This window comes from Oncorhynchus masou, chromosome 2, assembly GCF_036934945.1.
Source record: "Oncorhynchus masou masou isolate Uvic2021 chromosome 2, UVic_Omas_1.1, whole genome shotgun sequence".
Classification (NCBI taxonomy): Eukaryota; Metazoa; Chordata; class Actinopteri; order Salmoniformes; family Salmonidae; genus Oncorhynchus; species Oncorhynchus masou.
The window spans coordinates 9,692,961-9,706,829 of NC_088213.1; the positions used below are offsets into that span (position 1 = coordinate 9,692,961).

The 13,869-nt window shown below is 47.4% G+C and overlaps 1 protein-coding gene across 2 annotated transcripts in view; it reads right to left on the reverse strand.

Moving 5' to 3' along the window:
• Nucleotides 1–13,869, reverse strand: part of LOC135555057 (homer protein homolog 2-like) — a 143,965-nt gene that overhangs the window by 752 nt on the left and 129,344 nt on the right. For both annotated transcript variants that reach the window (XM_064987430.1, XM_064987438.1), the window contains exon 8: nt 10,208–10,288. In XM_064987430.1, the coding sequence (XP_064843502.1) occupies nt 10,208–10,288 (81 nt within the window). The remainder of the gene's footprint in view (nt 1–10,207; nt 10,289–13,869) is intronic.

Sequence of the window (13,869 nt, forward strand, 5' to 3'; positions counted from 1 at the left end):
ACTGGACCAGACACTGTTTGGTATAGAGCTAGAGTTAATAGAATGGATATAACCTGCTTTAAATAGAGAGACCACTGGACAAGACACTACTGATACTGTCTGGTATAGAGCTAGAGTTAATAGAATGGATATAACCTGCTTCAAATAGAGAGACCACTGGACCAGACAATACTGATACTGTCTGGTATAGAGCTAGAGTTAATAGAATGGATATAACCTGCTTTAAATAGACAGACCACTGGACCAGACACCATTTGGTATAGAGCTAGAGTTAATAGAATGGATATAACCTGCTTTAAATAGAGAGACCACTGGACCAGACACTACTGATACTGTCTGGTATAGAGCTAGAGTTAATAGAATGGATATAACCTGCTTTAAATAGAGAGACCACTGGACCAGACAATACTGATACTGTCTGGTATAGAGCTAGAGTTAATAGAATGGATATAACCTGCTTCAAATAGAGAGACCACTGGACCAGACAATACTGATACTGTCTGGTATAGAGCTAGAGTTAATAGAATGGATATAACCTGCTTCAAATAGAGAGACCACTGGACCAGACAATACTGATTCTGTCTGGTATAGAGCTAGAGTTAATAGAATGGATATAACCTGCTTCAAATAGAGAGACCACTGGACCAGACAATACTGATTCTGTCTGGTATAGAGCTAGAGTTAATAGAATGGATATAACCTGCTTTAAATAGAGAGACCACTGGACCAGACACTACTGATACTGTTTGGTATAGAGCTAGAGTTAATAGAATGGATATAACCTGCTTTAAATAGACAGACCACTGGACCAGACACTGCTTGGTATAGAGCTAGAGTTAATAGAATGGATATAACCTGCTTCAAATAGAGAGACCACTGGACCAGACAATACTGACACTGTCTGGTATAGAGCTAGAGTTAATAGAATGGATATAACCTGCTTTAAATAGAGAGACCACTGGACCAGACACTACTGATACTGTTTGGTATAGAGCTAGAGTTAATAGAATGGATACAACCTGCTTTAAATAGACAGACCACTGGACCAGACACTGTTTGGTATAGAGCTAGAGTTAATAGAATGGATATAACCTACTTTAAATAGAGAGACCACTGGACCAGACACTACTGATACTGTCTGGTATAGAGCTAGAGTTAATAGAATGGATATAACCTGCTTTAAATAGAGAGACCACTGGACCAGACACTACTGATACTGTTTGGTATAGAGCTAGAGTTAATAGAATGGATATAACCTGCTTTAAATAGAGAGACCACTGGACCAGACACTACTGATACGGTCTGGTATAGAGCTAGAGTTAATAGAATGGATATAACCCCTTCAGACCATGGAGCTTTAGTGTGATACAATACATCCAATATGGTGGAGATGCTAACGTGTGATCATCACCGATGGTTGTTACGATTGTTGCTGCATGTGTCTGACAGAGAAGACAGCAGCATTCCGCCCTGCTCAGTGGTGTTCTGAGCTATTCTGCCATGACAACCACTAGTGAATATTGCTTTGAACAGGAATGTCAGTGCTATTTGAGTCTATGTCTAATAGGGGTGCTGAGGGGTTCTCTGATCCATTGTGTCTAAAGGGAGAGGAGGCATCAGAGCCAAGTCATTGTTGGTTTTATTCCCTCCCTACTCTATCTAGCCGTTTGGACCTGAAGCTGAAGAATTTGAGGCATGTCATTGTTGGTTTTATTCCCCTCCCTACTCTGTCTAGCCGGGTTGGACCTGAAGCTGAAGAATTTGAGGCATGTCATTGTTGGTTTTATTCCCTCCCTACTCTATCTAGCCGGGTTGGACCTGAAGCTGAAGAATTTGAGGCATGTCATTGTTGGTTTTATTCCCTCCCTACTCTATCTAGCCGGGTTGGACCTGAAGCTGAAGAATTTGAGGCATGTCATTGTTGGTTTTATTCCCTCCCTACTTTATCTAGCCGGGTTGGACCTGAAGCTGAAGAATTTGAGGCATGTAATTGTTGGTTTTATTCCCTCCCTACTCTATCTAGCCGGGTTGGACCTGAAGCTGAAGAATTTGAGGCATGTCATTGTTGGTTTTATTCCCTCCCTACTCTATCTAGCCGGGTTGGACCTGAAGCTGAAGAATTTGAGGCATGTCATTGTTGGTTTTATTCCCTCCCAACTCTGTCTAGCCGGGTTGGACCTGAAGCTGAAGAATTTGAGGCATGTCATTGTTGGTTTTATTCCCTCCCTACTCTATCTAGCCGGGTTGGACCTGAAGCTGAAGAATTTGAGGCATGTCATTGTTGGTTTTATTCCCTCCCTACTCTATCTAGCCGGGTTGGAACTGAAGCTGAAGAATTTGAGGCATGTCATTGTTGGTTTTATTCCCTCCCTACTCTGTCTAGCCGGGTTGGACCTGAAGCTGAAGAATTTGAGGCATGACATTGTTGGTTTTATTCCCTCCCTACTCTGTCTAGCCGGGTTGGACCTGAAGCTGAAGAATTTGAGGCATGTCATTGTTGGTTTTATTCCCCTCCCTACTCTGTCTAGCCGGGTTGGACCTGAAGCTGAAGAATTTGAGGCATGTCATTGTTGGTTTTATTCCCTCCTACTCTGTCTAGCCGGGTTGGACCTGAAACTGAAGAATTTGAGGCATGTCATTGTTGGTTTTATTCCCTCCCTACTCTGTCTAGCCGGGTTGGACCTGAAGCTGAAGAATTTGAGGCATGTCATTGTTGGTTTTATTCCCTCCCTACTCTGTCTAGCCGGGTTGGACCTGAAGCTGAAGAATTTGAGGCATGTCATTGTTGGTTTTATTCCCTCCCTACTCTGTCTAGCCGGGTTGGACCTGAAGCTGAAGAATTTGAGGCATGTCATTGTTGGTTTTATTCCCTCCTACTCTGTCTAGCCGGGTTGGACCTGAAGCTGAAGAATTTGAGGCATGTCATTGTTGGTTTTATTCCCTCCATAGTCGGTCTACATGGCACCGCACCGATGACAGCTTGGCTGAGGAAATACGCTGTGAGGCTGACAGATGATCGAGGGAGGCGAGTCAACAACAAAATATATCTATCTATCTATATATCATCATCACTGATATAGCTTCACTACTCTCATAGATCACATCAGAACTACAACAACACAGCATCACTACCGATACATACAGTTTCACATATCATTCAGAAACACATAGTATTTTTAATTTCATTTTTATTTTACCTTTATTTTACTAGGCAAGTCAGTTAAGAACAAATTCTTATTTTCAATGACGGCCTAGGAACAGTGGGTTAACTGCTTGTTCAGGGGCAGAACGACAGATTTGTACCTTGTCAGCTCGGGGATTCAAACTTGCAACCTTTCGGTTACTAGTCCAACGCTCTAACCACTAGGCTACCCTGTCGCCCCGTATTACCTTGTCACTACCGATACATAGAGCTCACATCAAAACCACAAATATATACTATCCATACAGCGTGGCCATCGATACAGCCTTACCCTGTTATACTCTGGTCTGCAGCAGCAGTCTAAACAGAAACGAGTCTGTTTAGATATATAATGTACAGGGCCTTTGGAAAGTATTCAGACCCCTTGACTCTTCCCACATTTTGTTATGTTACAGCCTTACTCTAAAATGTATTAAATACTTTTTTCCCCACATCATCAATCTATACACAATATCCCATAATGACAAAGCAAAAATAGGTTTTTAGAAACGTTTGCTAATTTATCAAAAATAAAATATCACTTTTACTTAAGTATTCTGACCCTTTACTCAGTACTTTGTTGAAGAACCGTTGGCAGCGATTACAGCCATGAGTCTACTTGGGTATGACGCTACAAGCTTGGCACACCTGTATTTGGGGAGTTTCTCCCATTCTTCTCTGCAGATCCTCTCAAGCTCTGTCAGGTTGGATGGGGAGCGTTGCTGCACAGCTATTTTGGGTCTCTCCAGAGATGTTCGATCGGGTTCAAGTCCGGGCTCTGGCTGGGCCACTCAAGGACATTCAGCGATTTGTCCTGGAGCCACTCCTGCGTTGTCTTTGCTGTGTGCTTAGGGTCATTGTCCTGTTTGAAGGTGAACCTTCGAGGTCCTGAATGCTCTGGCGCAGGTTTTCATCAAGGATATCTTCGTACTTTGCTCCGTTCATCTTTCCCTCGATCCTGACGAGTCTCACAGTCCCTGCCACTAAAAAGCATCCCTACAGCATGATGCTGCCACCACCATGCTTCACCGTAGGGATGGTTCCAGGTTTCCTCCAGATGTGACACTTGGTATTCAGGCCAAAGAGTTCAATCTTGGTTTCATCAGACCAGAGAATCTTGTTTCTCAAAATCAGGCCCGCGGGGGGTTCAATTCAAAATTAATTATCCTCCAAATCTTGTCTCATTGCTGCAACTCCCCAACAGGCTCGGGAGGCGAAGGTCGACTCATGCATCCTCCGAAACATGGCCCACCAAACCACGCTTCTTAACACCTGCCCACTTAACCCAGAAGCCAGCCGCACCAATGTGTCGGAGGAAACACCGTTCACCTGACGATTGAGGCCAGCCTGCAGGTGTGCGGCTCGCCACAAGGAGTCGCTAGAGCACAATTAGCCAAGTAAATATCCCAGTCCAAACCCTCCCCTAACCCTGACAACGCTGGGTCAGTTGTGCACCGCACTATGGGACTCCCGATCACAGCCGGTTGTGATACAGCCCGCGATCGAACCCGAGTCTGTAGTGATGCCTCTAGCACTGTGATGCAGTGCCTTAGACCGTTGTGCCACTCGGGAGGCCAATCCTAACTCAATATACTTTAACATGACTAAAAACAAATCAAATTCTAAACCTGGCCCTCCGATATTCTAAACCTGGCCCTCCGATATTCTAAACCTGGCCCTCCGATATTCTAAACCTGGCCCTCCGATATTCTAAACCTGGCCCTCCAAGCCAGTCACACTGCACTTTACTTTTCATTCTTCCCCTCTAATCAGGGACTGATTTAGACCTAGAACAGGACCTCGTAGGGTCAGAGTTCAATACCCTGTTCTACTATCTGAAAGTGCCGTAACTCTTTCACCTGGTTGACAGATCTGTCTCTACTGGAGACCAGCTACCATACCACAGAGAACAACATGCATATCAAGACTATCTCTCTCCTCTCTCAGTAGCACAAGTTTGAGTTCACTTAAGCCAATGGTGTTGGGTTTACATGAACCTTTGCTGGAGGCGGTCTGTTTGATGGCTTTTATAGGTTCTTCAGTCCCTTTAACCTAGCATGGTATCTAAAATGATATTGTATTATGGACACTTACATGTAAACAGCACTTATGCACTCAGCGATGACGAATTAGCAATGGAACATCATTCGTCATAACAAGAACTAGCACTGCCTGGTCCTCAATTTCCTGTTACGCTACCTGCATGCTGAGCACGGGCGGCACCTGGCTAACCCCTGTTCAACACTGATGCTGGCAACCAATGACAAGATCCTGGAACTCGTCACGGCTCTTGTTCCTTCGTCAGCGCTTGAGGGCCAGGACTGAGCTATGGGCGGCCCAGTCCTGCATCGACACGGCTTCTCAAACTGGTCACGGATTACGAGCCATAATCCTCTACTGCTTGTGTGTGGAGCCTACATTAGTTCCATCAGTATTGGAATTCTGAGTGTGGAGCCTACATTAGTTCTATCAGTATTGGAATTCTGAGTGTGGAGCCTACATTAGTTCTATCAGTACTGGAATTCTGAGTGTGGAGCCTACATTAGTTCTATCAGTACTGGAATTCTGAGTGTGGAGCCTACATTAGTTCTATCAGTACTGGAATTCTGAGTGTGGAGCCTACATTAGTTCCATCAGTATTGGAATTCTGAGTGTGGAGCCTACATTAGTTCTATCAGTATTGGAATTATGAGTGTGGAGCCTACATTAGTTCTATCAGTACTGGAATTCTGAGTGTGGAGCCTACATTAGTTCTATCAGTACTGGAATTCTGAGTGTGAAGCCTACATTAGTTCCATCAGTATTGGAATTATGAGTGTGGAGCCTACATTAGTTCTATCAGTACTGGAATTCTGAGTGTGGAGCCTACATTAGTTCTATCAGTACTGGAATTCTGAGTGTGGAGCCTACATTAGTTCTATCAGTACTGGAATTATGAGTGTGGAGCCTACATTAGTTCTATCAGTACTGGAATTCTGAGTGTGGAGCCTACATTAGTTCTATCAGTACTGGAATTCTGAGTGTGAAGCCTACATTAGTTCCATCAGTATTGGAATTATGAGTGTGGAGCCTACATTAGTTCTATCAGTACTGGAATTCTGAGTGTGGAGCCTACATTAGTTCTATCAGTACTGGAATTCTGAGTGTGGAGCCTACATTAGTTCCATCAGTATTGGAATTCTGAGTGTGGAGCCTACATTAGTTCTATCAGTACTGGAATTCTGAGTGTGGAGCCTACATTAGTTCTATCAGTATTGGAATTCTGAGTGTGGAGCCTACATTAGTTCCATCAGTAGTGCTAATATGATCATGATTGTGTCCGCCTACATTAGTTCCATCGGTAGTGCTAATATGACCATGATTGTGTCAGCCTAACGTTCCAGTAGCTATGCTGCTTCTGTTCTGCATCACATCTGATACAGTATATAACACCGGCGCTGCATTTACTTTGCAGGTGGCTGGCTGGGTTCATAGGTCAAATATTCTCATGTACCAAGACGACAGCTCATCTTGCCCAGCAAGGCCACACGACGGTGCATCTACAGTGTATTGCAGGTGGTTGACTGTGTTCATAGGTAGTACATGATTTCCCATGTACCAAGATGACATCTCATCTTGCCTCTTCGAGGGCACCCGGCAGTGTGTCATATGTGTGATAATCATATGGCTGCATTAACTCACACCACACACAGTATTCACACATTGACTAGTAGTCAGTCCTGTATGGTAGAATGACCTGGTCTATTGAGAGTCTTAAACAACGCATTCTGACTTCACATAGTTAATCGCCTGCCTTAGGGGAGTAGATAGAGCATATCGTCCTCTCTGCCTGTTGTTACATTATCACCTTCATATGACGCTTGGTTCTGGCAGTGAGCCACCCTGAAGGAGCAGAGTCCTACCTCTTGGTTCTGGCAGTGAGCCACCCTGAAGGAGCAGAGTCCTACCTCTTGGTTCTGGCAGTGAGCCACCCTGAAGGAGCAGAGTCCTAACGCTTGGTTCTGGCAGTGAGCCACCCTGAAGGAGCAGAGTCCTACCTCTTGGTTCTGGCAGTGAGCCACCCTGAAGGAGCAGAGTCCTACCTCTTGGTTCTGGCAGTGAGCCACCCTGAAGGAGCAGAGTCCTAACTCCTAACGCTTGGTTCTGGCAGTGAGCCACCCTGAAGGAGCAGAGTCCTAACTCCTAACGCTTGGTTCTGGCAGTGAGCCACCCTGAAGGAGCAGAGTCCTAACACCTAACGCTTGGTTCTGGCAGTGAGCTACCCTGAAGGAGCAGAGTCCTAACTCCTAACGCTTGGTTCTGGCAGTGAGCTACCCTGAAGGAGCAGAGTCCTAACGCTTGGTTCTGGCAGTGAGCTACCCTGAAGGAGCAGAGTCCTAACACCTAACGCTTGGTTCTGGCAGTGAGCCACCCTGAAGGAGCAGAATCCTAACGCTTGGTTCTGGCAGTGAGCTACCCTGAAGGAGCAGAGTCCTAACTCCTAACGCTTGGTTCTGGCAGTGAGCTACCCTGAAGGAGCAGAGTCCTAACGCTTGGTTCTGGCAGTGAGCCACCCTGAAGGAGCAGAGTCCTAACGCTTGGTTCTGGCAGTGAGCTACCCTGAAGGAGCAGAGTCCTAACTCCTAACGCTTGGTTCTGGCAGTGAGCTACCCTGAAGGAGCAGAGTCCTAACTCCTAACGCTTGGTTCTGGCAGTGAGCCACCCTGAAGGAGCAGAGTCCTAACGCTTGGTTCTGGCAGTGAGCTACCCTGAAGGAGCAGAGTCCTAACTCCTAACGCTTGGTTCTGGCAGTGAGCTACCCTGAAGGAGCAGAGTCCTAACGCTTGGTTCTGGCAGTGAGCCACCCTGAAGGAGCAGAGTCCTAACTCCTAACGCTTGGTTCTGGCAGTGAGCTACCCTGAAGGAGCAGAGTCCTAACTCCTAACGCTTGGTTCTGGCAGTGAGCTACCCTGAAGGAGCAGAGTCCTAACGCTTGGTTCTGGCAGTGAGCCACCCTGAAGGAGCAGAGTCGTAACTCCTAACGCTTGGTTCTGGCAGTGAGCTACCCTGAAGGAGCAGAGTCCTAACTCCTAACGCTTGGTTCTGGCAGTGAGCCACCCTGAAGGAGCAGAGTCCTAACTCCTAACGCTTGGTTCTGGCAGTGAGCCACCCTGAAGGAGCAGAGTCCTAACTCCTAATGCTTGGTTCTGGCAGTGAGCTACCCTGAAGGAGCAGAGTCCTAACTCCTAACGCTTGGTTCTGGCAGTGAGCTACCCTGAAGGAGCAGAGTCCTAACGCTTGGTTCTGGCAGTGAGCCACCCTGAAGGAGCAGCGTCCTAACGCTTGGTTCTGGCAGTGAGCCACCCTGAAGGAGCAGCGTCCTAACGCTTGGTTCTGGCAGTGAGCCACCCTGAAGGAGCAGAGTCCTAACTCCTAACGCTTGGTTCTGGCAGTGAGCTACCCTGAAGGAGCAGAGTCCTAACGCTTGGTTCTGGCAGTGAGCCACCCTGAAGGAGCAGCGTCCTAACGCTTGGTTCTGGCAGTGAGCTACCCTGAAGGAGCAGCGTCCTAACGCTTGGTTCTGGCAGTGAGCCACCCTGAAGGAGCAGCGTCCTAACGCTTGGTTCTGGCAGTGAGCCACCCTGAAGGAGAACTGTGCTTCAAATAGAACTGTGCTTCAATGGAACTGTGCTTCAATGGAACTGTGCTTCAAATAGAACTGTGCTTCAATGGAACTGTGCTTCAAATAGAACTGTGCTTCAATGAATCTGTGATTCAATAGAACTGTGATTCAATGGATCTGTGATTCAAATAGAACTGTGATTCAAATAGAACTGTGATTCAAATAGATCTCTGATTCAACTAGTTTCCATTGTTAAGAATGTAACTCCCCACTCTAGTCTATTCTCTAGGAGACAATACCTTTTAATAACAGTGTGGATCATAGCAACCATTTAACATGATATACAGTATCCTCATCATAGTTGTAAATAGAACACGAATGGGCCTGTTATTCATACAGAACCATGTGGAATATTCAGAATAAACCCTGTGACAATAACTGTTAGAGACTAAGTGAACACTGACAACAAACAAGAGGTGTGTGTGTGTGTGTGTGTGTGTGTGTGTAATGTAATGGAACAATCTGGATCTGCTGCTTGAGAGAGAGAGAGAGAGAGAGAGAGACTCACAGGTCCAGCTTATTGGCTTCAAGTACCTGCAGTTTCTCTGTGATGCTCTCACACTCTGCCATGAGTTGAGGGGTTAGTGTTTAGGGTGTAGGGGTGAGGCTTCAAGTACCTGTAGTTTCTCTGTGATGCTCTCACACTCTGCCATGAGTTGAGGGGTTAGTGTTTAGGGTGTAGGGGTGAGGCTTCAAGTACCTGTAGTTTCTCTGTGATGCTCTCACACTCTGCCATGAGTTGATGGGTTAGTGTTTAGGGTGTAGGGGTGAGGCTTCAAGTACCTGTAGTTTCTCTGTGATGCTCTCACACTCTGCCATGAGTTGATGGGTTAGTGTTTAGGGTGTAGGGGTTAGGCTTCAAGTACCTGCAGTTTCTCTGTGATGCTCTCACACTCTGCCATGAGTTGAGGGGTTAGTGTTTAGGGTGTAGGGGTGAGGCTTCAAGTACCTGTAGTTTCTCTGTGATGCTCTCACACTCTGCCATGAGTTGATGGGTTAGTGTTTAGGGTGTAGGGGTGAGGCTTCAAGTACCTGTAGTTTCTCTGTGATGCTCTCACACTCTGCCATGAGTTGAGGGGTTAGTGTTTAGGGTGTAGGGGTGAGGCTTCAAGTACCTGTAGTTTCTCTGTGATGCTCTCACACTCTGCCATGAGTTGAGGGGTTAGTGTTTAGGGTGTAGGGGTGAGGCTTCAAGTACCTGTAGTTTCTCTGTGATGCTCTCACACTCTGCCATGAGTTGAGGGGTTAGTGTTTAGGGTGTAGGGGTGAGGCTTCAAGTACCTGTAGTTTCTCTGTGATGCTCTCACACTCTGCCATGAGTTGAGGGGTTAGTGTTTAGGGTGTAGGGGTGAGGCTTCAAGTACCTGTAGTTTCTCTGTGATGCTCTCACACTCTGCCATGAGTTGAGGGATGATCTCTGCTTGCTTCCTCAGGTTCTCCAGTTCCTGGAAGGAACACACATCACATATTAATATCCTCATCAGTCCTCCTCTACCTCAGTCCTACTGTACCTCAGTCCCACTGTACCTCAGTCATCAGTCCTACTGTACCTCAGTCCTCAGTCCTACTGTACCTCAGTCATCAGTCCTCCTGTACCTCAGTCATCAGTCCTACTGTACCTCAGTCCTCCTGTACCTCAGTCCTCAGTCCTCCTGTACCTCAGTCCTCAGTCCTCCTGTACCTCAGTCCTCATCAGTCCTACTGTACCTCAGTCCTCAGTCCTACTGTACCTCAGTCCTCAGTCCTCCTGTACCTCAGTCCTCATCAGTCCTACTGTACCTCAGTCCTACTGTACCTCAGTCATCAGTCCTCCTGTACCTCAGTCATCAGTCCTCAGTCCTACTGTACCTCAGTCCTACTGTACCTCAGTCCTACTGTACCTCAGTCCTCATCAGTCCTACTGTACCTCAGTCTTACTGTACCTCAGTCCTCATCAGTCCTACTGTACCCCCAACCCCTCCACCCCCTGCCTCAGCCCCCCAACCCCTCCACCCAGTCTCAGCCCTCCACCCCCTGCCTCTGCCCCCCAACCCCTAGAATGACCACATTAATATGTGATGTGTCCCGTTAGCTGAAGTGCTAATTGTTCAGTTTGTTTGAAGTGGCCCCAAGGTCACGGCTGGCGAGGCAACACCATGCCACAGAATTTCAATAATTCATGGTCATGTTTATTGTCAGGTGCTGCAGGAGAGGAGAAGTGAGAGGAAGGGGAAGAATGAGAGAGGGGGGAGAGAGGAAGGGGAAGAATGAGAGAGGGGGGAGAGAGGAAGAATGAGAGAGGGGGGAGAGAGGAAGGGGAAGAATGAGAGAGGGGGGAGAGAGGAATGGGAAGAATGAGAGAGGGGTGAGAGAGGAATGGGAAGAATGAGAGAGGGGGAGAGAGGAAGAATGAGAGAGGGGGGAGAGAGGAAGGGGATGAAAGAGAGGGGGAGAGAGGAATGGGAAGAATGAGAGAGGGGTGAGAGAGGAAGGGGATGAATGAGAGAGGGGGAGAGAGGAAGGGGATGAATGAGAGAGGGGGGAGAGGAAGGGGAAGAATGAGAGAGGGGGAGAGAGGAAGGGGAAGAATGAGAGAGGGGGAGAGAGGAAGGGGAAGAATGAGAGAGGGGGAGAGAGGAAGAATGAGAGAGGGGGAGAGAGGAAGGGGAAGAATGAGAGAGGGGGGAGAGGAAGAATGAGAGAGGGGAGAGAGGAAGGGGAAGAATGAGAGAGAGGGGAAAGGGGAAGAATGAGAGAGGGGGAGAGAGGAAGGGGATGAATGAGAGAGGGGGGAGAGAGGAAGGGGAAGAATGAGAGAGGGGGAGAGAGGAAGGGGAAGAATGAGAGAGGGGGAGAGAGGAAGGGGAAGAATGAGAGAGGGGGAGAGAGGAAGGGGAAGAATGAGAGAGGGGGAGAGAGGAAGGGGAAGAATGAGAGAGGGGGAGAGAGGAAGGGGAAGAATGAGAGAGGGGGAGAGAGGAAGAATGAGAGAGGGGGAGAGAGGAAGGGGATGAATGAGAGAGGGGGAGAGAGGAAGGGGAAGAATGAGAGAGGGGGAGAGAGGAAGGGGAAGAATGAGAGAGGGGGAGAGAGGAAGGGGAAGAATGAGAGAGGGGGAGAGAGGGAAGGGGAAGAATGAGAGAGGGGGAGAGAGGAAGGGGAAGAATGAGAGAGGGGGAGAGAGGAAGGGGAAGAATGAGAGAGGGGGAGAGAGGAAGGGGAAGAATGAGAGAGGGGGAGAGAGGAAGAATGAGAGAGGGGGAGAGAGGAAGAATGAGAGAGGGGGAGAGAGGAAGGGGAAGAATGAGAGAGGGGGGAGAGAGGAAGAATGAGAGAGGGGGAGAGAGGAAGAATGAGAGAGGGGGAGAGAGGAAGGGGAAGAATGAGAGAGGGGGAGAGAAGGAGAGAGATGTGAGGGACAACACTTCCTGTTACTCTCTTACCCCATCCCTCTCTCACTCTCTTCCTGTTACTCTCTTACCCCATCCCTCCCTCACTCTCTTCCTGTTACTCTCTTACCCCATCCCTCCCTCACTCTCTTCCTGTTACTCTCTTACCCCATCCCTCTCTCACTCTCTTCCTGTTACTCTCTTACCCCATCCCTCCCTCACTCTCTTCCTGTTACTCTCTTACCCCATCCCTCTCTCACTCTCTTCCTGTTACTCTCTTACCCCATCCCTCTCTCCCTCTCTTCCTGTTACTCTCTTACCCCATCCCTCTCTCACTCTCTTCCTGTTACTCTCTTACCCCATCCCTCTCTCACTCTCTTCCTGTTACTCTCTTACCCCATCCCTCTCTCACTCTCTTCCTGTTACTCTCTTACCCCATCCTCTCTCACTCTCTTCCTGTTACTCTCTTACCCCATCCCTCTCTCACTCTCTTCCTGTTACTCTCTTACCCCATCCCTCTCTCACTCTCTTCCTGTTACTCTCTTACCCCATCCCTCTCTCACTCTCTTCCTGTTACTCTCTTACCCCATCCCTCTCTCACTCTCTTCCTGTTACTCTCTTACCCCATCCCTCTCTCACTCTCTTCCTGTTACTCTCTTACCCCATCCCTCTCTCACTCTCTTCCTGTTACTCTCTTACCCCATCCCTCTCACACTCTCTTCCTGTCGTGATGCTTCTAAACTACCCGTGAAGATTACAGATACTGTCGTGATGCTTCTAAACTAGCCGTGAAGATTAGATATTGTCGTGATGCTTCTAAACTACCCGTGAAGATTACAGATACTGTCATGATGCTTCTAAACTAGCCGTGAAGATTAGATATTGTCGTGATGCTTCTAAACTACCCGTGAAGATTACAGATACTGTCGTGATGCTTCCAAACTACCCGTGAAGATTAGATACTGTCGTGATGCTTCCAAACTACCCGTGAAGATCAGATACTGTCGTGATGCTTCCAAACTACCCGTGAAGATTACAGATACTGTCGTGATGCTTCCAAACTACCCGTGAAGATTACAGATACTGTCGTGATGCTTCCAAACTACCCGTGAAGATTACAGATACTGTCGTGATGCTTCCAAACTACCCGTGAAGATCAGATACTGTCGTGATGCTTCCAAACTACCCGTGAAGATTACAGATACTGTCGTGATGCTTCAAAACTACCCGTGAAGATGAGATACTGTCGTGATGCTTCCAAACTACCCGTGAAGATTACAGATACTGTCGTGATGCTTCCAAACTACCCGTGAAGATTACAGATACTGTCGTGATGCTTCCAAACTACCCGTGAAGATTACAGATACTGTCGTGATGCTTCCAAACTACCCGTGAAGATCAGATACTGTCGTGATGCTTCCAAACTACCCGTGAAGATTACAGATACTGTCGTGATGCTTCTAAACTACCCGTGAAGATCAGATACTGTCGTGATGCTTCCAAACTACCCGTGAAGATTACAGATACTGTCGTGATGCTTCTAAACTACCCGTGAAGATCAGATACTGTCGTGATGCTTCTAAACTACCCGTGAAGATTAGATACTGTCGTGATGCTTCCAAACTACCCGTGAAGATTACAGATACTGTCGTGATGCT